The following is a 23040-nucleotide window of genomic DNA, read 5'->3' on the forward strand; positions in this document are numbered from 1 at the left end:
ATATATGCCTTTAAGACCTGGAATTGCTTATAAATGGCTAATCGAATTTATAACTATTTAATTCTTAAAAATGATTAAATTAACCCGGAGTCATTACAACAACACGAACTGTCTAACCAACACGAGAGATGAGGTAATAATCCATAACACAACCATCAATGCATTTTCTTAGGTAACACATATAATATTATGTAAGTTGTGGGTCACTTAACCACAAAGATTACCAGTTAATATAATATTACTAATTTAGTAATCCCATATTATATAGAAATGTGGTCTATGATTGTTTAGAAGCGCCTTAAATTTAAAACAATGAAACATCACGTTAAAACATTTTTGCTATTTTTCCAAGCAAATTTTTTACTTTAACAGTTTGACCACTGAAACTGTTAAAATGGTAAACTTTAAACTATAGTATTAACAAAGTTTTCCAAAAACCTGTCAAAATAGGATAATTAAGCATTATGGTAAATAAAGGAGGGGCGCATGCCCACAGCACAAAAATCATCTTGAGGGCCATGCTTGTTCTTGAAGAGTAACGTCGATGGTCTATCGACTATAGTGAGCTCTATTTTACTCCATGAGATATTGAGAAGAAGATTTGAGACAGAAAAGAGTTAAAAGACTTAATAAGCCGAACTCACCGCTAATATATTGAATAAAGATTAGATCATGGAGGAGGATCCCAAAAGGATCTAATACTATATTAACGAATCACTCAAACCATAAATATAAAGGAGTCATAATAAATATATTTAAATCTCAATTTATAACGTTTTTCTACATATTCCGACTTCCAGTCGTCACTTATCTCTGCCAGACGTTATTGCCTAGCTTCCTCAACCTGACGTCCCTTTATATCCCCTCTCTCCACCTTTTCCTTGTTGTCTACTCCTTACATCGTCTACAATATCATGTGAAAACTCTATAATTTATTTTATCGTTTCATTGGTAATTCTAGCCATTCTTGATTTGTCCACTGCAGGCCTCCAGGATCTGCCATTTCATCCATTTCTTTCGCTGATCTGTCAAACCTCACTGCTGTATCAGATCTTACTGTAGGCCCTCAATACACATGTTTTAGTCATTAAGTGCCTATTTTAAGTATATCTTGAATAAGGTGGATCACAGGCAGCATCCATGTTTAAGTCCTTTAGTGGTTCTAAATACATTTTAGATTTGAATTTTGACCTGTGCTGTGCTCTCATCGTAGAAGTCTTTAAATGCTTTTTTAAGGTCCACATATAGGAGTAATTTTTTATTGAATGCGAGCTTTTTTCTATCAGCTGAGAGATGCAAAAGAGGTTGTCTGTAGCAGATCTTCCCGCTCGGAATCCTGCCTATTCTTTAGTTTTCGTATTACAATATTCCAGCTCGATCGTTTTCTTTACAATTTTTCCATATATTCAGCTTAACGTACTAGTAACGGCAATCCTTCTATAGTTATCACTATTGTCTCTCTTTCCCTTTGGGTATAGTCATTCCATTTATACATTTTCGAAATAGTTGGTACAGTTTGTTAGTTCCTTTTTTGATTCATTCTGCCAAGATATTTCCATACCCTGGCGCTTTTCCTTTTTTTAAAGATTGCATAGTGTTTTTACTTCGTTCACAGTTATTCTAATTGATAATGCTATTCTCTATGGTACCTCGGGCCTCTATTCCTGTAATAGTTTAGAAAAATACTTATTTCACTGCTGCAGTGGGATTGGCACAAATATATCTCTTTTCTTTTCTTGTCTAGGGATTTTATAATTTTCCAGGTCTCTGTACTCTTCTGCTTTCCTAGAAAATCGTTGACCCTAATAGACTTGATTTCCCATGTTTCTTATTTTCCCTTGTCCTATTTTTCTTTCTTTTCCTTACCGTTGACTACTTTTTCGCCGAACGGGGCAATTATGTTGTTTTTTTTTGTTTCTTACCTCTTTTGCCGTTTAGGTCTCTAACCCAGTTTTTTTCTCTTGAGTTTCCAATTGTTGTTATTACTCTGTTCCTCAAAAAATTCATTCCAGAGACCTCATAGTTATCGTTTATTGCATAGACTCCTACTACTGTTACTTTGTTGCTATATAGGGATAACATGTTAATGTGCACTGATAACCAGTTCTCTTGCCTTTCAGCCTATAGCTAGTAAAGGTGAAGTAGCAGATACACTATCGTCCTGTTTTTTAACTTGTAACTTAGATTTCTTATTGCAAATTAATATCTTCTGCACCCAAGATCTGAGTTGACAAGACCTGTATATTCGGCCAATCGAGTATAGCAGATATTAAAATTATTAAAATAAAAGCCGATTTACTAGCTTAAAAGACCAAATTCTTATTCCCTGCAGTTTATATAGTACACCATTACATTCTACTAATACGGTTTCTTGGAAAAATAATGATTTTTACTTATATGAACCATATAATACCTATTGTAAATTACTTTACAGATGAGTATAGGCAATGGTTAAGCAGAACGCCATCTACCTCAGCAATCTATGAGCAAATTAGAGCATCTAGAGATGTTCTAAATCAACAAAGGGCAGCTAGATTTACTTACAGTGCTGAAAATATACACGATGCTCTCAAAAATGTAAGTAAATCTATATTTTGAAGATAGCGATCATTATTTTAATAAAAACGTGTTGAACATTTCAAGATGGAAAGTGGCATCTACAGTTCGTATGGTGGCAGACCTGGTGCCACGTCGACCTTAGACCGTCATTTTACAAGATCGCAACAACCCAGTATTCCAGCCAGGTCGTTGTCTACGCAACATATCACGACTTCTGGAAGTAAAACCAAATTTCTCTTTAATGCTTAATTGCTTACTAAAATAATACTTAACATTTTTAGCATTAAGTAGCAGTAGATCACCTTCTATGCGCAGGATGCGTCAGCTACTTGACTTGGATAGCGTTAGATCCGGTGCTGCGCCAAGTCCAGTACCTACACCAAGCGGTACTCTACCTAGAGGGCAAAGACAGTTAGATATTAACCCGGCTGGTTCGTTTTTTTTATAACAAATATCATCAAAACTACTTATTAAATTTATTTCAGAATTCCTTAAATATAAGATAGATAAACCGGGCCTTCCCGGTGGTGGAACTTCCATTAGCGGAGGCCTTTCTCAGCTGACAGGTACTTTAACCTCCAGTGAGGATGGTGAGCCGGTGAGCGGCATGCTATGGGTTCATCTACTGGCTGGTAGGGGTCTGAGGGCTTCTACTGGTACTTCTGCTGCCACAACTCCTGTCACACCCAGTGGCGGAGTGCCAACAGTTGCTGGTAAGTTATAATTTTACAGTTTATGTTATTTTACAAATGTATTAGATTGAATAAACTATCTATACAGCTATATTTTTAAAAAATATTCTGATTACTTAAAATTACATGAAAAGAGTTTGTGGGCATCAGCTTTGAAGTCGAGTCATCGTGAAGTTTTATTTTTCAAAATAGACGGCAAAGTTCACTCAAAAAAAGGCAACCAAACTCGAAGAGGTAAAATTGTTCTATATTTTAGTGATTGTGTAATGATAAATATAATTAGTTCGATGGTGATGACAACTAAACAGATCATTGTTCTAAAGCCGCATCCAGACAACATGATTAATATCAGCCAATAATGGCCGTTGGGTAGTTTGCCATACCATGTAGATGTAGTATAAATGGCTAATGCGCACCAAGCCATCATTATCGTTGGAACATATTAAGGAACAGCTTCCTCCCACTTTATGTGATGCCAATGCAATAAATAACTGCTTTATAAATATTTTTAATAAGTCTAACATTTGTCAAAATAGAATTAATTACTACTCTAGCAACAAATTTTCCGATCAAACATTTAGTTTTATCTTAGTTAATCAAGATACCGTCTATGAAATAATTCTAAATATTCGGTCAAATACCTCAGGTTGCGATGGCATTTCGTTATAAATGCTACGCCTTTGTCTGCCATAGATTATTGACCATATAACAAATATCATAGATACTTGTTTAGAATCAGGCTACTCTCCACAGCCTTGGCGTGAGTCAGTTGTGTTCCCCATACCCAAAATATGTAATCCCGAAACCCTACAGGACTTGCGCTCTATAAGTTTATTGCCAATAATATCGAAGGTTTTGGAAAGGGTTGTTTATGCACAGTTGTCATTTTATCTTACTGATAATAACATACTTCCAACTAACTAGTCTGGCTGTAGATAAGGATTCAGTACAGCAACCACCCTCTTGAACATCATAGACAACATAATAAGGGCTCTCGATAAAAAACTGGCCGTAATTTTAGTTGCCTTAGATTATTCAAAGGCCTTCGATATAATCGATCATGACTGGTTAGTCGCCAAGTTAAAGTTTTATGGTTGCAATGGAGTTTTCTTTTTTTAAGTCCTATCTCTGGAATCGTACTCAACGAGTACGTGTCAATAACAATTACTCCGATTCGAAACTCATAATTTCTGGAGTTCCTCATGGATCGATTCTAGGACCTCTTTTATTTTTGCTATATACTTCGGATCTTTCTTTAGTCGTAAAGAGCTCTGAGGTGTACCAGTACCTTGACGATACTCAGTTAATTCATTATTTCGATCCAGATGACATAGAACGGGCTTCTGAAAGTATAAATAGAGACTTAAGCTTAATCTTGTGCTACTCGAAAGAACACCATCATAATATTAATGCCAATAAAACTAACGTTTTACTTTTTGCCAATAAAAATCGTCATGCTAACATTGAAAAAAAATATATACATTCAATATGATAATAACCCCTTGGCTTTTGCTAAGAGCGTCAAGATTCTAGGTTTAACTATTGATTCTTGTTTAAGATTCCAAGGACATAATAGTGCTGTCTTGCAGAGGTGCTATTTGCGTATGCATTTGCTCTATGCTAACAAATATATTTTAAATTTTAGGACTAGAAAAAAACTCTCAGTATCGTTAGTGTTTCATTTTAAATTACTGTTTTATCGTTTACTATCCTTGTCTTGATAAAATAACTCAGCAGCAACTGGAACGTGTACAAAATACGTATTGTCGATTTGTGTGTAATTTAAGAAAATTTGTGCCATATATATCTATCGATTGCAGTGGCTAAAAATGTCATTTCTTTTTAAGTTTCATTTTCTTACATTTATGTATCGACTCTATAAAAACCAAAAGCCAAAATATCTGTTAGAGAAATTAATTCCAAGAAATGCGATTCATGATAGAGATATAAGACATAAGACTCTGACATTGCCACACCATAGCAAAGTTTTTTTCTCACGTAGTTATACTTACAAGGTACATTGCCGTAGTAATTTATAATCGATTTAGACCTAATTTTTCATTCCAATATCTCGGTTTAAAAATGATTATAAAACTTTGTTCTTGGAGGAACAATTGCACAATTAGTTTTTTGTTCTCTGTGGATTTACAAATGTATTAAATTAATTTTCTTTCTCTCAATTTGTTCTTTGGATAATTTTTATATTACTATAACTACTTGTTTGTCAAAACATTTGTAATAATTATTATTAGGGTTAAGAGATAAAAGTAAGGTAAGCTTCGCCTTTTTGGGCAACTGTAATGTAATGTGCATTTGATACCCAATAAAGACATATTTATTTATTTGTTTATATTATCCTTGAAGACGATTTTTCCGACACACATCAAAGGGATCTTCTACCAGCGTTCGCCTTGACATGCGGTATACTTAATAAAATAACGTATGCACCATTTTAACAAGTTGGCTTTTTTTTTAAATTTAAAAGCATAACGTTAAGAGAGAACGACAATGTTTCACGGATTCTCCGATTCCCCATTGATCCTCTCGCTGAGAGGATAAATGCAATACGCCTCACGCCTACATTCAATTTCGACTGTAAAACTGTAGTTATTAGAGGGAGAAACGACGTCATTCTTTTTTGTGACAGACTTGTTAGTGCTAGTTAAACATTGCATTTCTGCACCGAAGACCTTCATTGCTCAAGCGTGTATACTAATTAACCGTATTTTACCATATGTTAAGATGTGAATTAAAATCCTAGCAGCGACGCGGTAGCTTATAATTATACTCCTCAGATTATTGTCCAGAAAATTCGCTTACCTTCCACGCGTATCCAGGGATGTCATGAATTGGGCCCGCTTGTGTCATACCGGAATGACGAAATACAGTCAAGAATAATATTGGCGGCGTTGCCAATATTGTTACACTGCCCCCTCTCTAACCTCATTTAATCTCGAAATTATTCCAAAGATGGTAAATCTCGATATCGGCAGAAGGGTGCCCTCTTATAACTGAACTCATATCATCGTCTAGTCTTTATAGATTGTCTTCTGATGTTACGGCTTCTTGGTAACAAGGTAGAAGATCTTTCTACTAGTCTCTTCATATTTTGCGTGCTTGCCCAACTATGCTCTTGAATTATTTCGAACTTTCTAGGGAAAACCTCAGCTATTCCTCCTGATATATCTAAATCCTTAGTCACACAATGTGCCAGAGCATACTCAGCTCGAGCAGTAAGCGGGTCTTACTGTATTTCAAAGGTCACGCCGTATCGACTCTTTCGGCCATTAGAATGATGGGCCATGAATTCATCGAATGCCAGATCTGGCTCTGGTTCGATTTGCCGCAGCTCAGCATCTTCGTGGTTTCCATAATAAAGAGTCAGTCGGTTGGAGTGAATGATTCGAGCTAGATCTTATCAAAGGCTTTTGTATTTTGTAAAGAACATCGTTTATGGCTTCCAGGACTTTGTATGGCCCATCTCAGGATGTTTGTTTTCGTGGACCAACCAAACAAAGGAAGTTTCGGTGACCAACCCTTCCGCCTCTTAGCGTCATAAAGCCAAACCAAGTCACCGTTGTTATACCTCTGGTCTTATATATTGATATCATATGTATTCCTCATTCGATTGCTGGTATTTTGAATGTAAATGCGCACTTGATTATGAATAAAATCCATTCTTCCACGCAGCTCACTGACGTAGGTCTCCCCGGAAACATCGGTTCTTGGCAAGCAACCAAACTTCACAATAACATGGGAGTTCTGCTCACATTCATGTTTGAGCCGGAGACTCTCCTGTATTTTCATGATGGGCCAATCGATAAGCCAGCAGATAATATTAATGATTTTATTCATTCGTTTCACGATGCCATTTGACTGCTGGTGTATAGCAGTAAGTAGTTCTCATTTTCATGATTCCAAGCATCTTACAGATTTTCTTAAACAAGCTAGATTTTAACTTTTGTCCTAGGCCTGAATGTAACTCCAAAGGGCAAATCGATTCCTTTATTTAAGCGTCGCCCATACTAGACGCTTCCTGGTTTGGAAGAGGATACCTACGCCTCGACCATGTGCTGAAGTAGTATATTTCCCTTACGGTTTCCAGGGTCTTTGTTACTCAAGATGTCCTGCTAACGCATCGGTATTAATTTTCTCTAGCAACTCCGAAATCCAGTATTCAAGCACCACGATTTGTCTTCTTTCCCCTTTGCCGTCGTGCTCAACTATTTTCCGCCGCAAGAGTCCGTTTTCTACAATTAAGGAGTTTCATTGTGCCCAATCTGACTTGACATTGGGAGAATACTTGGCAATTTCTTTCCAAGTTGGCTTCTTCCACTCATTTATCCAGGTTAAGACTATAAGATCGCAATTTTGCCAAGCATCATCGATAATGGTAATTCTTAACAACTAAGCATTTTTCTCCTCTGTCCGCAGATAATGCCTGGTCATAATAATGCTCCGATAGGGTCTTCTTGATATGGTTTGCTAAATTCAGGTGAACAATCGCCCTTTTGCATTCCAGTGTCGTTTTATGTGATTTTTGGTACATTTCCGGTACTTCAACTTCTGGTCCTGGCGGCTACGTTTTCCATAAACGGATTATTAGGGAGGTTCTCTAATGATCTATTTAACCGGAGGGAACCTCCCTAATGATCAGTTTAACCGGTTCCTCAAAATTCGTTTAACCAATTCCTCTTTTGGAATCACTTGTCCACTGTTGAAGGTCTACAGGGAAGCTTATCGAAAACGTTGTCTGTTTTGAACTTTCTGGATCCTGTCTTCCATTAATAAAAGAATTTGCTTTTTTATTGAAGAATATTTTCCTGCATTTTTTCTTTTTTAATTCCTTTTGAATTTCCAAAATATTTTCTTCCAAGCTGGCAGAATTCTCTCTTCACTTTTCCCCAAGCTGCCTTTTTAAATTTCCATTGTTTTTCAAAATCTTTTCTCGAACCTGGCTTCAAAGGAAACTTGTTTCTTAGTGTGATAGAGTTATCATCCAGTTTTGTAGAATTTTTCAGTAATTTAGATTTCAAGTTGACGGAATTTTCTAGTCATTCGTTCTCAAACCTTCTTCCATCTTTGAACAACCTGACACCAATGTTGTGTTTTTACCGTTCGTAAGCACCGAATTAACATACTCGATGCAAAAAAGTAGCCAACTGATTTATTTTATACGTACACACTAAACGCGACCACTTAAGACTACTAGAAATATTTATTTACATCGTATTTATTTACTACTACTAATGTTCGATCTAAATATTGTGCCAATAATTTGGACTGAACTTCAACTAAACTGTTAAGTAGCCTCCCAGCGACGACGCGGCTCCTTATACACGCAGATTTGCGGTACATCCGCTTGTGTCATTCCGGAATTACGAAAACCAGCTGGTATTGGCGGTCTTGCCAATATCGATATAATGATATCGCTCGATACGATGTGGCTTAATCGTTGCTGATTGAACAACGCTCCATGCTCATATATGACCTTTTTCGGTTCTCATTATAGCTTAAACTCATCAATGAACAGTAAATTAACTATTTTAAAATTATTTCCTACATCATTTGTATAAAACTCGAACGGCACCAGCCTGCATTGAGTTATACCGGGTGGGACCAAGAATTAATTTGAAAAAAAAATGTCTACTTACTTTGGCCCCTATCTATCAGAAAACTCGTTTAACTATTTTAAAACCAATCCTTCAACCATCATGCTCTTCAAACAATAATAAGTGAATGCTACTGAAGCGATAAAAATCTACGCCTTTTGGAGATAATACATATCCAGAGAAACTGGATAATTGGGTTGGTATTGGTTAGATAAAAAATATGACTGGCGAGATTTGCTTAAATCTGCTTGAAGAAATTATAACCCCCTAATAGGTTCCGAAACAGGCTAAAATATAGTTAATATATAGTTAAAAATATGGATGAAGAAGTACTAAATACATAAAATAAGGCACAGTGATTATTTCCATACAAAGCATTAATTATCGTAACCCTCGTATCGTATGATTCAATTCATAATTAATTAGGATGCAATTATTTTATCTTCGTCTCTTCCACATTCGGTCACCTTGTGTCACGATAAGCCTTTTGGTAGTTTAACAGCAGGTAGCGTCAAACTACCAGACGCAGTCAGTTGTCCGTTTTGAAAAAATGTTTAATACTGTTCCAAGTAACTTTGGATATAGAATTGGTTTCATTAATGAAATTCTGTTTTAGGTTCAACAGGCTTACGAGACTTATATTGTGTACTGGAATGTGACAGAGTTCACAAGGCAAGGACTGTGGTAAGAAAGGAATATCTATCATTTACTTTCCAAAACTACATTATAATAATTATCTCAGGTTCGCACGGGGGATTTAGTCTTCGACTGGGATGAAAGTTTTGAACTAGACCTCGTTAATAACAGGGAATTGGATCTGTTAATCTACTCGTGGGACCCTCAGTATAGACACAAGCTCTGCTACAAAGGTTCGGTGTATCTTCCGACTCTGCTCAAATCCGGACCCATACATCAGCTGGCTCTTAAAATTGAACCTAGAGGTCTCATTTTTTTTTAACAAAATAGTGTTTTTGTGAAATTTACGGATTTGCTATTTTAGGCACACTCTACTTGAGACTGAGATACACTGATTCGCAGAATCTGTATCGAAGAAGACCGCTATCTACCTTAACTTTATCCAGAACGACTCCGTTATTTGGAGTTGATCTTGAGACTGTGGTAAGTACATTCTGATATAAAGAATTTTGATTATTAACAACAAAATAGGTCCAAAGCATTATATATAAGCATTTCTGTAAATTTTAAACTTGGTTACCTATTTAAAAACCAAGTTTGAGATTTACAGAAAAAAATTTCTACAGACAAAATAGTAGAAAGGTATTTTTACCTTCCATTTTTTAATTCATAATAACTTTGTGTTTGTTGCAGCGTTTTTACTGTTCATTTAGACGTGAGTTGAAAGCGTCGACACACAAAAATAGTCAACTAATTTTTTACAAACGTACACACTAAACACAATGACTTAACACTACCAAAAACATTTCTAACCTTCCACGTGTGCCTCGAGATGTCGCTAGGCCTGCCCGCCGCTCGCTCCTTTCCGATAATCGAGATGATTCCCAAATGTCAAAGAATAGAGCTGGTATATATATGCGGCTGTTAAGATCGCGACAATATCCACAGTTTGTGTTATTAGATTAAAACTTTTCTCAGTTATTTTTAAATTACTTAGTATTTGAAACTTTTAAGAACAGCACTATATAACAAAGTACCTGAAGTTCAAAAATTGATGAAACTAACTTTAACTAATTGTGATAACTATAAAAAGCTAGAGGCTTATTTGCTCATATTCATCTGAAATCTAGAGACTTAAGTATAATAAGGACCACTGAACTTTGAACTTAATTTGTGAAGATTGCCAATCCAAAAGGGGTCTTTAAACAAAAATTACTTACTTACAGTTGTGAAAGTCAATGATTTACCAAACTGTTTTAGTAATATTGTTGTTTAAAACTTACCTAAACAGAACCAGAACTTTTTATTCTGATCTACCGCATTCTGCCCACCTAACGGATCCTCACAAAATTGCATTAAACAGTATCCGTTAAATTGTTATGGAAATTGAGGTAGCAGACTTTTTTGTGATTAATTAAAAGTTCTCCCAAACACTTCACTATCACGGATTCTTCGATTTGGATACTATACGATAGGATTACGATATGGCCCTATTCATTTACTACTACTTTAGCCTTTCCATTGCTATATTCCTAGATTAGCAACATATTTGCTTATTTTTTATTTGTAAAACAAGAACGACAATCCCTTCCAAACTAATTTAACTTAAATTATTCTGGATAGCGTTTAATAAAGTCAGAAGAGAAAAGTGGACTGCATAATAATTTAGAACGGATACTTGCAGGCTTTTCTTAGTTTTTTCTTAACATGGCTTTGGCTTTTTGGGTTAAAAGTATTGCTTTCTTTACCCCCATTCTTTGAGCAGTATTATGTTCTGCTAAAGCAGGTCATGTTTTACTAGCTTTCCATCCTTTGACAGCTTTTCATGTCCTCTGCGATAAGTGTCTTTTAGTTGACTTTCATGTTCCTTGGAGCTTGGTAGCTTGTCCCTGAGTGGGCTTTTGTCATGTGGGAGTGTGTTATAACTAGATCGTCGTATGTTACCGACTTTAGGAGGTAAATGGTCTTGCAGTAGTCTGGTAAGTCTTTTGAGGGGTCTATTGTTCATGTTTGTCCAGGAAGTATAGGCATAAGTAAATATTGGCTTCACACCTTGTATGTTCTAAGCCTAGTCCTGAGTGATTAAGTATAGAAGCGCGTAGAGCTATTAAAGTTGAACGTTTGACTTGAAGTGCTTGTTGTTTTGCGTGTAATGCCCAGGTGGCTGAAGCCACTGCTTGACTCAGACAGTCACTTTTTTTATGTAGTAGATGTTGAAATGGCTGTATCATCGGTGAACTGGTAGATCTCGATAGATTCCTTAGTGGGGAAGTCGAACATGGAGATGACCGAACATGTGGAAAGGTGTTTGGCAGCGGAAACACAGAAAGTCCTGTTCTGCAAGAAGTAACGAACCAGGCAACAAGGCGTTACCTGCTACTCGGAAAAAATCGCAAGTTGCAGATTGCGTATCAGTTTATGATGCCACAGTCCTTTAGGATTACTCTTTCTATGGAATGATTGTGAGTGGTATCGGTAGAGCGGTTTCTCTTAGTCTCGTGTTGTATCTGTTTGATCATTGGGTTCTTGAAATAAAAGCTATTTTGGTCGCTGTAACTCGTTTTTACTTCAAATTATACCATTTATTGAAGAGCAAAATCAAGGCCTGTTGACACACCGTGTTGGTTTTGTCACTGCCCGTCAGTTACAGCCGATTCAATATTGCCACGTCTAATAACTAAATCTAATAGCAACTAAACATATGAATAAAACCAAATTCCAACCAGATAATAAAAGTAACACATCTCGTGAGAGTACAGTATCTTATATACTGACCGATTTACATTTTCCTCTTACTTTCTTTAGCACACAAATGACGATTCCTAACTTAACTTTTGAATCTGTTATAAAGGAATCTTTTATGGTCGGGACATTCAAACATTGATAAAAATTGTTTGCCGTTTTAAAAGTTCATGTACTCTATCAGAATATTTAATCCAAAGACATAGTATTTTATTTTACCTGCTCTGCAATTTCAGGTAAATCGAGAGAATAAGACTGGAGGAGTTCCAGGAGGAGTCGCTACGGGACTAGTAACCGGAAGCCAACAAAATATCCCTATAATTGTAAAAAGATGTTCGAGGAAGTGGAAAAGGAGAGGGCTCGACATAATTGGTAAGTATTTTTTATAATAAGTGTATCCTTGACGAACTAAATAACACACTTTTACAGGATTATATCGATTATGTGGCTCGGCAACTAAAAAGCGCATTCTTCGAGAAGCATTTGAGCGTAACAGCCGATCAGTGGACCTAAGTCCGGACAATGTTCCAGACATCAACGTTATTACCGGGGTACTTAAGGATTATCTCAGGGAATTGCCAGAGCCTCTATTTTCTAAATGCCTATATCAAATGATGGTTGATGCACTTGGAGTATGTTTGCCCGATGATCCTGAAGGCAATGCCAAACTTATGTTTTCAATACTTGATTGTTTGCCGAGAATCCAATAGAGTAAGAAATCCTACACAAAACTCAAATTTTTTATTCTCATAAATATACAATTTTTTTTAGGCAACCTTGATTTTCATCATGGACCACCTGGCCTTAGTGGTTTCGGCTTCGGACCGCAATAAAATGAATGCGCAAAATTTAGCGACGGCACTAGCTCCGCCCTTAATGTTGCAATCTGCTGAAACAATGACGCCTACGTCGAAAACGCATGATCTGGATTATCAACAACCAATCAGCGTATTGCGTTATCTGCTGCAAATATGGCCTACTCCTAAACATCATTCAGGTAATGTGTTGATATTGATGACAATATTATTAAAATTAAACCTTGACTTTAATCACTAGGTCAGATAAATAAAAGACCAATTAGTAACAGAACACCTCAACAAATTTTAACTTAATCCAATAAAGCTTGATATTTTGTCCTGCAAAGTACTCTTCAGTATATAATTTTGATGATCTTCTTTCACTTGGTCTTCATTCATTCATTCATTCTTTTTTCAGTCTCTCGATGTAGTTTCCAGCATTTCTCACCACAATAATCTTCGTGTTACTCTTATTGTTATTCTCTGTTTTACGTCTGTCCGTGATTCCTGCTATTACTACTGCTGTGATTCCTGCTATTATTACTGTTTTGAATATTACTGGCAGCACACACTGCTTCTCAAGTGCTGTAGGATATTTTTGATTTTAATCCTAGTCTTCTTTTTCATTCTATGTTGATGTCATTATTTCTGGTTCCTATTCGTATTTTTTTTTATTTAATAAAGCTCTGTCAATCACATCCTCAAGAATGTGTTTTAGAAGTTGCTAAAAATATGCGTCTGTTTGTCCACTAATACCTGTACATTTTCGAGCAACTCGATCTTTTAAATCAAATCGTTTTATAAATTTTGCTTCTCAAATACTTTCAAAGTATAAAGCCTAATAGAGTTAAATCTGGTTACCGCGTGAGTCATTCAATTACGCCACTCTCGACCTACTAAACCGTAATGTTCCATCCTACTGGAAATATAAATTAGTATCATACTATTATTTTTCATGACCGGACGATGAAAAGGTATATTGTGTTTTCTAGAAGGTGGTTTAAATAACTTTGCCCAGTTCAAATAATTTTTGATAAAAAATAAACGGAACTCAATAGTTTGTTTATCACTAAACATCTACCAATCTTAAATGTATTAGGTGTTCTCCATTGCCTGTAAGCTTTTATTAGACTAGTTCAAGTTTGTTGAAAATGGCTTCCAGTGTAATCGTAAACAATTTTGGTGACACTGTATCTCTTTATCAAACTCCTGTATTCTCGATTTCTTCTCTATTTTCGTGGACTTTACTTGTGCAATTTCGGCACACGTCATTTTGTATTTGCTATAAATTGTAAATTATTTCAATGGACTGTTTTGGAAATTTTTCAAAAACAGTCAAATAAAATCGTAGTTAGCAACGAATGAAAAGTAAACCATCGTAGACTTTTATAAGGCAACTAGTAGAACGGCCTCTATCTTAATGATTAATGGTGGTAAAATCCCAATTCTTAAGAGCTTCTCCATACTTTCCCAATAACTCTTTATAAAATGTACAACATTGTTATAACACCGGCTCTTCACAAATTATTGCTACAGCTTTAACGTAGTGCTATATGATCTGTCTGATTGCAAAACATCGAGGAACTCAAAACAAAACTTAATTACTTTGTCAAGGTGTCTAATGACTCTAGTCATGACTGAAAATTGAATTTATTTACATTGCGGAACATGCAATTGGTACTGCCCAAAAGCCCAAATATGAAAAACGGAAAAATAAAAAAGTTGTCTAAAAGATTTCTAATACAATTAATTTTATAAGTGAAAAAAAAAGAAAGGATTTAACGAAACATTTAAGAGTGTATATAAGAGGTTTGAACATGAACATACACAACCAACACCGTGCACCAACATCTGCAAACAAACAGACCTCGCATTTGAAGTCTACAAAAGTGAACTCGGACATAAGTAAGGTATATATATGTTGAATCCTGGATACTGCCTCCACAACAAAGCTAGTAGTAAACTTAGTACCAAACTTCGAACTCGCGATCTTCATTAGAAGTGACATATCTTGCCAGTGGGAAGAAGCTTTGGAACCCTTAGTGTTTGATATTATGTGGTTCAAAATAACAACTGAAGAGTCTACAAAGTATTTCTACTTTCTCTACAGACCATCCAACGATACATACTACAGAAGGTTTCTCACCAACCTTGGTAATAAAATCAACGATCTGCAAGCAAACCATCCAAGTGCAGAAATTTTCATTGCGGGAGAGTTTAAGGTTGACAATGTCAACTAGTTAACGTATTCTAACAGGACTGTTGATGAGGGGCGCTAAGCAGAGGACTTCGCGATTGGTCACTGTCTAACGTAGTTTATATGGAAGCCACCAGAATCCCTGATGGACAGAGAGACTTTTCTAGCCTCCTGGATCTGTTTCTTGCTCCTAACTCGTACAATATTACTGTACATCTATCACTAGATAAACCTAACATTAGATTACATATTAATAACCGTAACATGTGAACTAGAAATGAAAATCCAAGATCCACTTGCGGCACGAGTGGATTATGGAGCGATATAGTTTGACAGTATAGATCAGCCAACTTAAGACATTTGAAACAGCTCCTCTTTTTGTTTCCTTGGAATGATGTCTGTTTCAGGACTAATGATCAAGATACAGCGTGTGCAAGCGAGATTTCACTGGTGATTTTGGCAGGTATGGAAAGTCTTCAGACAACAAACAGTGGTATGATAAAAGTTGCACTAAGGCTATTTGCGATAAGCAGCATTTTTGTTGTTGACTCAAAAATGTTGTTATCGCCAATGGCTCCTACAAATGACTTTATAGCCTTGAGAACTGCGTCAAGCAGACTATCGATACCTGTATAGAAAAGTATAATGAGAGAGTGAAGAACAAACTTCTCAATTTCCCAAATCGATCAAGATTGTTCTGATCGGTAGTGAAAGCAAGCTTAAGGTTTCTGTAGGTCAAAAACTTCACTATTGACTAGGGATGATGGTTCTTTTGCAATGACCGAAATGGAGCCACTTGTTGGGTCAGATGCTCGCATCAAACTCTACCATAGACCTACAAGGCAAAACACCACCGACTTTGCCAATAAAGGCTTCTTTGATGCCAGAGATTTTGAAAAAGTTCTCAAAGGCTTGAACACTAAGCCCTGATGGAATACCGCCAATAGTATTAAAAAAATGTGCGGTCGGCCGACACCACCGTTGTGCAAGCTGTTTTCTCTTTTATACAGAAGAGGTTTCTTTCCTGAAGACTGGAATTTTGCGCCGATTCAACCAATACCGAAAAAAGGAAAAAAACGGTGCCCATCAATTACCGTCCGATTGCTTTAGTCCCGACAATCAAAAGGTAATGGAAAAACTTTTCAACCAGCAAATTTCGAAATACCTAGATTCCACCAATATCATTAGCAATCGTCAGTATGGTTTCCGAAAACAGAGCTCCATTAACTCTCGTTGTTTGGCTTGGAAGCTTCCTTGAGAACCGATCCATCCAGGGTGTCGTTAATAGACACACCTGACAGAGGTTTGAAATTAACGCTGGTGTCCTTTAGACTTTTGTGCTTAGTTTGCCGCTGTTTTCGTCAGTTCGCTTATTAGGTCTAGAGGGTGGGTTAGTTAAAAGCAATATGTCTTGGCATGATCATGTAGCGGGAATGCCTAAAGCGGCTTTTTAAAAACTTGGGCTATGTTTAAAATGAAGATGTTGTATACACCGCAACAGCTTTTAACGCTTTACAAGGCTCAGATTGATTCAACTCTTGAGCATTGCTGTCACATTTGAAGCTCTGCACCTAAACATACTTGAAAGCTAATCGATTCCATCTAGAAGAATGCCATACGTCTTCTAGGAGAGCCAGCGTTAACTAGATGCTTGGACAGTTTGGCGCATATAAGAAAGTTATCGATACTATCATGGTAAATGCGCTATATACGATTTGCTCGACAGGCAGATGCAAGTCATGACCTAGGACGTCGCTATATCGGGACTTTTTTTGTAGAAAAGTGCATATCTGAAAATAGATTTTTTCAGTCTTTTATCGCAGAGGCCGAGAAATTTTTTGATCTACCTTTACGTGAAGTTCATATTGTGTGTAAACCAATAAAAAATATAAGTTAATTTTTCATATTTCGTACAAGTTTAACTGGAAGTTACTGATATTATACACATAATCAGAGTAGTGTTGGTATTGAGAGGGGGTATTTCCAGACAGGTCGGCGCGGCAGGCCGTCGTCCGGGCCGCGTGGCGACAGTCGCAGTGCGTCTCAAGCGGAAGCCTCGGGGGCGGCGTCATGGAGCCGCCCGGGCAGCGCGCAGTCTCGGCCCTCAGCGGCTCCGTCTCTTCCTCCTCCTCGCTCAGCAGCCTCGGGCCAGCTTCAGTTTCAGCAGGTGCGAGGCCCACTGCCACAGGGCCCATCACACCAGATACTCGTACGTTTATTTTAACAATTTTTATTATTTAAATAATATAGAGTACTGACAAATTAATATTACAAATAGAAAATTAATGCATTAGAAAAGGAACTACATAATAGTGTATACCTATACTCTATTTCAGAAGTGTGTAGAGCAATAAAACCTCATTAGGTATGCAAAAGTGGTACCTGGTGATCCACCAATATTTTATGCCACTACCTTAGTTGGGTATTAGTTTCAATGTAAAATTCTTTCTTTTCGTTGATTGCAGGTAGTGCCACCCGGTTTTGGGTCAATTTATGAGTTTTGCCCATTGTTACCCACTGATAAACATTGAAAACGGTTCGCCAAAGGCGTGCAACTGGGACTTGTTTTTTACCTTATAATTAATGTACTTAAATGCTATTTTATTTTAGAAAGTTACTTTTGCTTAAATGGAATAATATATTTTTTTCACAAATTTATTGAACATAATATTATTATAACTACTAAGGTATGACATGCACAAAAATCATGGACAATAAGGTGTCTTACCCTAAGATTGTGGGGTAGTACGAGCGTCGGAACGATATCTGGTGGGGATACAGTCTTTTCTTTGTCATACTTTAGTAGCTCGGTATATACTGTTATGTACTTCCTTTTCTAATGCACTATTCTCTCTATTTCTGTAATATTTGCCAATGCTGTATACGACTGGTAGGTAAACTTTCTTAGCTGCCAAAATATGCAAATATAAGCTTTGTTCGCGGAAGCGATCCCTGACTGGAGCGCCGGCGCGCTTTGATTTGAGCGTTTGCGGTACAATAAGTTACGGATTCTAATAAACAATCCGTCGTTCGCGGAAATGCTTAAGGTTGGGACGCACATATCCGGATCGTGTCAGGACCGAGACATAGCCAAGCAACGGAGGTCATCCGGTTCTGAATTAAAACAATTAAAATATATGAACAGGTATCATACATGATAGTGACGTCTTCGTGTCACGTCACCGATTTGGTAACGGACCAAGCGAAATTTATCGTAGTTTTATTTTTGACGAACCGGAGAACCGAGCGATCAGTTGGTGGTCTCCAGAAAGTATCAGATTTTTTGTTTCTGCTTCAAGTTTGTATTTAGCAGTATAAAATAGACAGGATAGAATGTAAACTGTGTCATCCTGCAGTATGATCATCGATGAGAAGAGAGAATATCTTTCCGAACTCCCCTTAGAAATCTCGTCTGCCATGCTTTGTGAATTTTTCTAATTTTATTCGCTTTTCTCCCTTTGGTTTCATTCTCTTCCTCCTCTAAAGCAAGGTCTATCATGCCCAATTCACTATTTCGTAAATTAATTAACATTATAACTATTAAAAAATAATAATAAAGACAGATTTTTCAATTCCACCAAAATGAAAGCAAAAGAAACACAAGCGAGAGCCGGGATACTGTGCTTTGAAGACGAACGTGCCGAGGGACGGACATCCCTCGGCCGTCTCTCTGGATCTTGACACGATCTGAATGTGTGTGTCCCAACCTTTAATCGAGTCGAACAGCGGGATCGATCTGAACAATCAACGGATAAATGCCTGGACTTCTCGTCAGGTAGATGCGCATTGTGCACTATTGCGTTTGTTGAAAAAAACATTTTTCCAGGAGGAGCAATTTTTTAGTTATCCAAGACAAAACAGTTCACCCTGAAAATCTTGAAAAATAAGAATCCGTCAAATTTATTTTTGAGTGGGACATTTATTGACAAAAATTACGTTTCTCTAGTATCATCCTCTCACTGCCCAGACTACCATGTCAATTTTTTTTAATGAGAATAGAATTTGAATGATACCTTGAGTTAAAGGTAATTTTATTCTCTACATAGCTCTTTTTTTATCTTATTAATTCGTTCTCTAGAATAAACGTAGCTGATATTCTTCAAAAGTTTAAATCTTGCAATTTTGTTGCTTGCATAAATTTTCTTTTTTTTAATTATTCAGGTGTTACCTATAATCAAGAAAAACAATACATCGATGTTTTGTTAGCCCTGGTGATATTGATAATAATCGTTTATACGCAGCATGAAAGAATTAAGTTGGTGTGTCTTTATTATCAACAAAATAAGTTTTACAATCTTTGTTAATAATATAGGATTATTTGTAAGAAATTGCAAATTTTTATTATTCGCTGATGATTGAAAATTGTTTTTGTCTATTGATTCTAATGTTCAATGTCAATTGTTACAGGATGACTTGCATAATCTCTATGAATGGTGCAAACTTAATGGTTTAGATATAAATTTTCCGAAGTGTTATTTAATGACTTTTGGAAGAATTCGCAATCTTACATTGTTTGATTATAGTATAGGTTCCACTATTTTAAAAAGGGTAGCGGAAGGGATCTCGGAGTAATTTTTGATTCTAAGTTGACATTTGTGTCTCATGCTGAGCAGTTCGTTCAGAAAGCATATAGAAATCTAGGATTTATAACTAGATGCAGTCAACACTCATGCTCTGTCTATAAAGTTCTGTACTGTTCGTTAGTCCGTTCTAGTTTGAAGTATGCTAGTTCCGTATGGTCTTCATTTTATAAATCGCATATTGAAAATATTGAGGAAGTCCAAAATAAATTCTTAAGAAATTGTTCTTTTTTATTAGCTAATGGTCATACTGATTACAAGTCGGCCATATCAGTCATCTCTCTTTGGACTACTTGAGTTAAGGCGTAATAATTCAGCCTTGTGTTTTATTTTAAAATTAATATCTGGCATGACTGATTGTGATTATCTTTTAAATAGGCCGAATTTTCGGGCGCAAAAATTGACCAGACTGAAAAAACTATTCTATGTAGATTTTGATAGTAGTTTTTATGGACTTTTAGCAGTTTTAGGAGTTCTCTCAAATTAGTTAGTGACTCGTGACTTTAACAGGTTTCTTTAAATTAATTTGTAACATTGATTTCTGTCTTACTATTATCTTTAAGTTTTATTAATATTAGTATCGTTTGTGTTTTTTTTTTGTAAAATTGGTGGATACCGTTAATTAATAAATAAATAAATAAGTCTGTTAGAGCAGCAGCACGTGCTTTTAATGGTAATCATTCGGATAAAAGGGTAAATCATCCTTATGTACTGGATTTGATGAGGAAGTTTCAAGTAACAGGATCAGTACAAAACAGAAAAAATGCAGTTGAACATCCAGTGAGAAATGAAGTGTAAGAAATTGCAATGTTGGATTATATTGAGATGGAACCTAATACATCTGTTCGAAAAATTGCTTCCGCTTCTGGCGTGTCTAAAATTACCGTTCAAAAAAATTTAAAATTATACAAATATCATGGCTGCAAAAATCAATCTAGTACATGAGTTAAATAAAGATGATTTTGATCGTCATGTACAATCGCGAATACTTTAGTGGTTGGTAAAATCGTGAGAGAAATTTGCTGTACAATGTTTGTTTCTCAGATGAATGCTCCTTTTATTTACGTGGTGAAGTCAAAAGCCACAACTGTCGATACTGGAGCGACACTAATCCTTATTTATTTCGAGAAACACATACGCAGCTACCTGATATGGGCAGGTATCCTGGGAGATCATATTGCTAGACCTTTTTTTATTGCTACAAATCCTAACGCTAAAAATTACTTGGAACTTCTGCAGGACGCTATCAGTCCCAGAATAACTGAGTTACTTGAACAAGATGACAACTAGTTTTGAAGGTGATAAACATTGGTACAGTAGTCATAACTAAATCTTTGAACTTGCGATGTTTATGTGATTTACTATGTTTCGGTTGGAGATACACACCAACCGAAACGTCGTGTTAAATTTAAAAATAAAGGCATTTTCAGTCCGAAGATTTAGTTATGACAAGATAATAACCTTCTAGAAAATAAACCGATGTTTTAACAAGATGAAGCACCACCACATTATGCTGCTGCCGTTCGGCCTATTTTTGAACGACGTATTTCCTGGACGATGGAGTGGCCAAAGAGGTACCGTAGAATGGCCTGCTAGATTTCCCGATCTTACCTCTTTTTTTTTGGGGATTTTTTTTGGGGTCATCTAAAAACCAAAGTCTTTGCCACAAAGCCTGACTTGCTTGGTCTTCAAAATAGAATTGTTAACAAATGTCGGTTAATAACGCCCGAAATGTTCGCTAATGTGTGCAGACGTTTCGAACAACAATTGTATTTTTGTATGGAGGTCAACGGCGATAATTTTCAACTTTTAATAAAATAGATAGGATAATTTTTGAATGAATGTATAAAATAAAAAATTAAAAATAGGGCTTTGTAGAGAATAAAATTACCTTTAATTTAAGGTATCACTTGACTCCTATTTCCGTTTAAAAAAAATTGAAATGGAGGCTCTGAGGGGTGAGGAGATAAAGTAAAGAACTCTTCACTGAAGCATATCCCAGAAATGCTTTATAGGATTGAGATTAGACGATTGAGCTAGCCAGGCTAAGACACGAATGTTCTGCTCTTCCAAAAAATTTCATGTTATTCTAGCTGTATGTGGAGTGGCATTATAATGCATTAAAATAAAATTTGCCTCAATATTTTGGGGGTTTGAAACAACAATAGATTCTAGAATATTTCTAACATAGTAGTTTGCAGATAAGAATCGATACAGAAGGATGAGCTCAGTTCGACTCTTAAAAGAAATTCCTGCCCATACCATTATTGTGTCTCCTCTATAACTATGAATCTCCTGTGTATAATAGTTTCGGTTGCTTGTGTCAGGTGCCCTCCATAAACGTACTCTTTGAGTACGAATACTTTGAAACTACTTCGTAGTTTCACACAGTTCATCATATTGCACAATGATTTAACATAACCAAAAGTTTATTGCGTAAGATTGTAACAAGAGCGACATAGTATTTTTTGAGTAACTTATCCGCTCAAATAATCACGTGGACAAACGAATATGAAAAAGTTTACATCAAAAGACACTTTCGTGAAAATGAATTTCCTGTGGTAATAGGAGCAATCGATGGTATGTATGCACATACGTATTGATAAAGCAGATGACGATCCTGACTATTACTTAAATAAGCAACATTACTTTTTAATACAGGTAAGATATTTAATATTTAATATACAGTATATATGCAGTGTCATACTACCAACAGGGTTATTGCGAGTATTTGCATGAATTCTTGTATATTTCTTATTGATTATTATGAGGTCTAATTCATTTATATTGTGTATATATCTGTAAATATTTATAATTGTATTATAAAATTCGGTACATGACAGCAGGGTACTTCAAGCTTCTGTACTGTTTGGCATTTTACCATAAAGATGTGAGAATAATACTTCTTGGATAGCGGATATCCACTTCTGGACAATTTGTTGACGTCGTCTTGTGATAGGGGACAGTTGACCAGTAGATAAAGAATATACATTTATCAGCTATTCAAAAATAGATATATATTCGAGCACTGTTTTGGTCTTATGAAGCAACGATTTAGATAACTCTATCATTTAAAATTGCGCAAGAGCATATGCTGTACTACATAATATTGCACCCAATAATACTAATAATACAACTTACAAATTCAAGAAGAGGATGTTTGGGAAGTTGAAGATGATAATGCTAATTTAGAATTAGGGAAAGAACAGAAAAATAAAGATGAAA

General features: G+C 36.1%; 1 protein-coding gene across 1 annotated transcript in view; it reads left to right on the top strand.

Annotated features, from left to right (window-relative positions):
• Nucleotides 1–23040, top strand: part of LOC126746611 (rho GTPase-activating protein 100F) — a 358577-nt gene that overhangs the window by 324407 nt on the left and 11130 nt on the right. Inside the window, 12 exon segments of the mRNA XM_050454928.1 lie at nt 2435–2577; nt 2644–2779; nt 2841–2990; nt 3045–3272; nt 9480–9547; nt 9606–9804; nt 9864–9982; nt 12478–12613; nt 12671–12942; nt 12944–12952; nt 13013–13238; nt 17227–17444. Coding sequence (XP_050310885.1) covers nt 2435–2577; nt 2644–2779; nt 2841–2990; nt 3045–3272; nt 9480–9547; nt 9606–9804; nt 9864–9982; nt 12478–12613; nt 12671–12942; nt 12944–12952; nt 13013–13238; nt 17227–17444 — 1904 coding nt within the window.

This window comes from Anthonomus grandis, chromosome 17 (assembly GCF_022605725.1).
Source record: "Anthonomus grandis grandis chromosome 17, icAntGran1.3, whole genome shotgun sequence".
Taxonomy (NCBI): domain Eukaryota; kingdom Metazoa; phylum Arthropoda; class Insecta; order Coleoptera; family Curculionidae; genus Anthonomus; species Anthonomus grandis.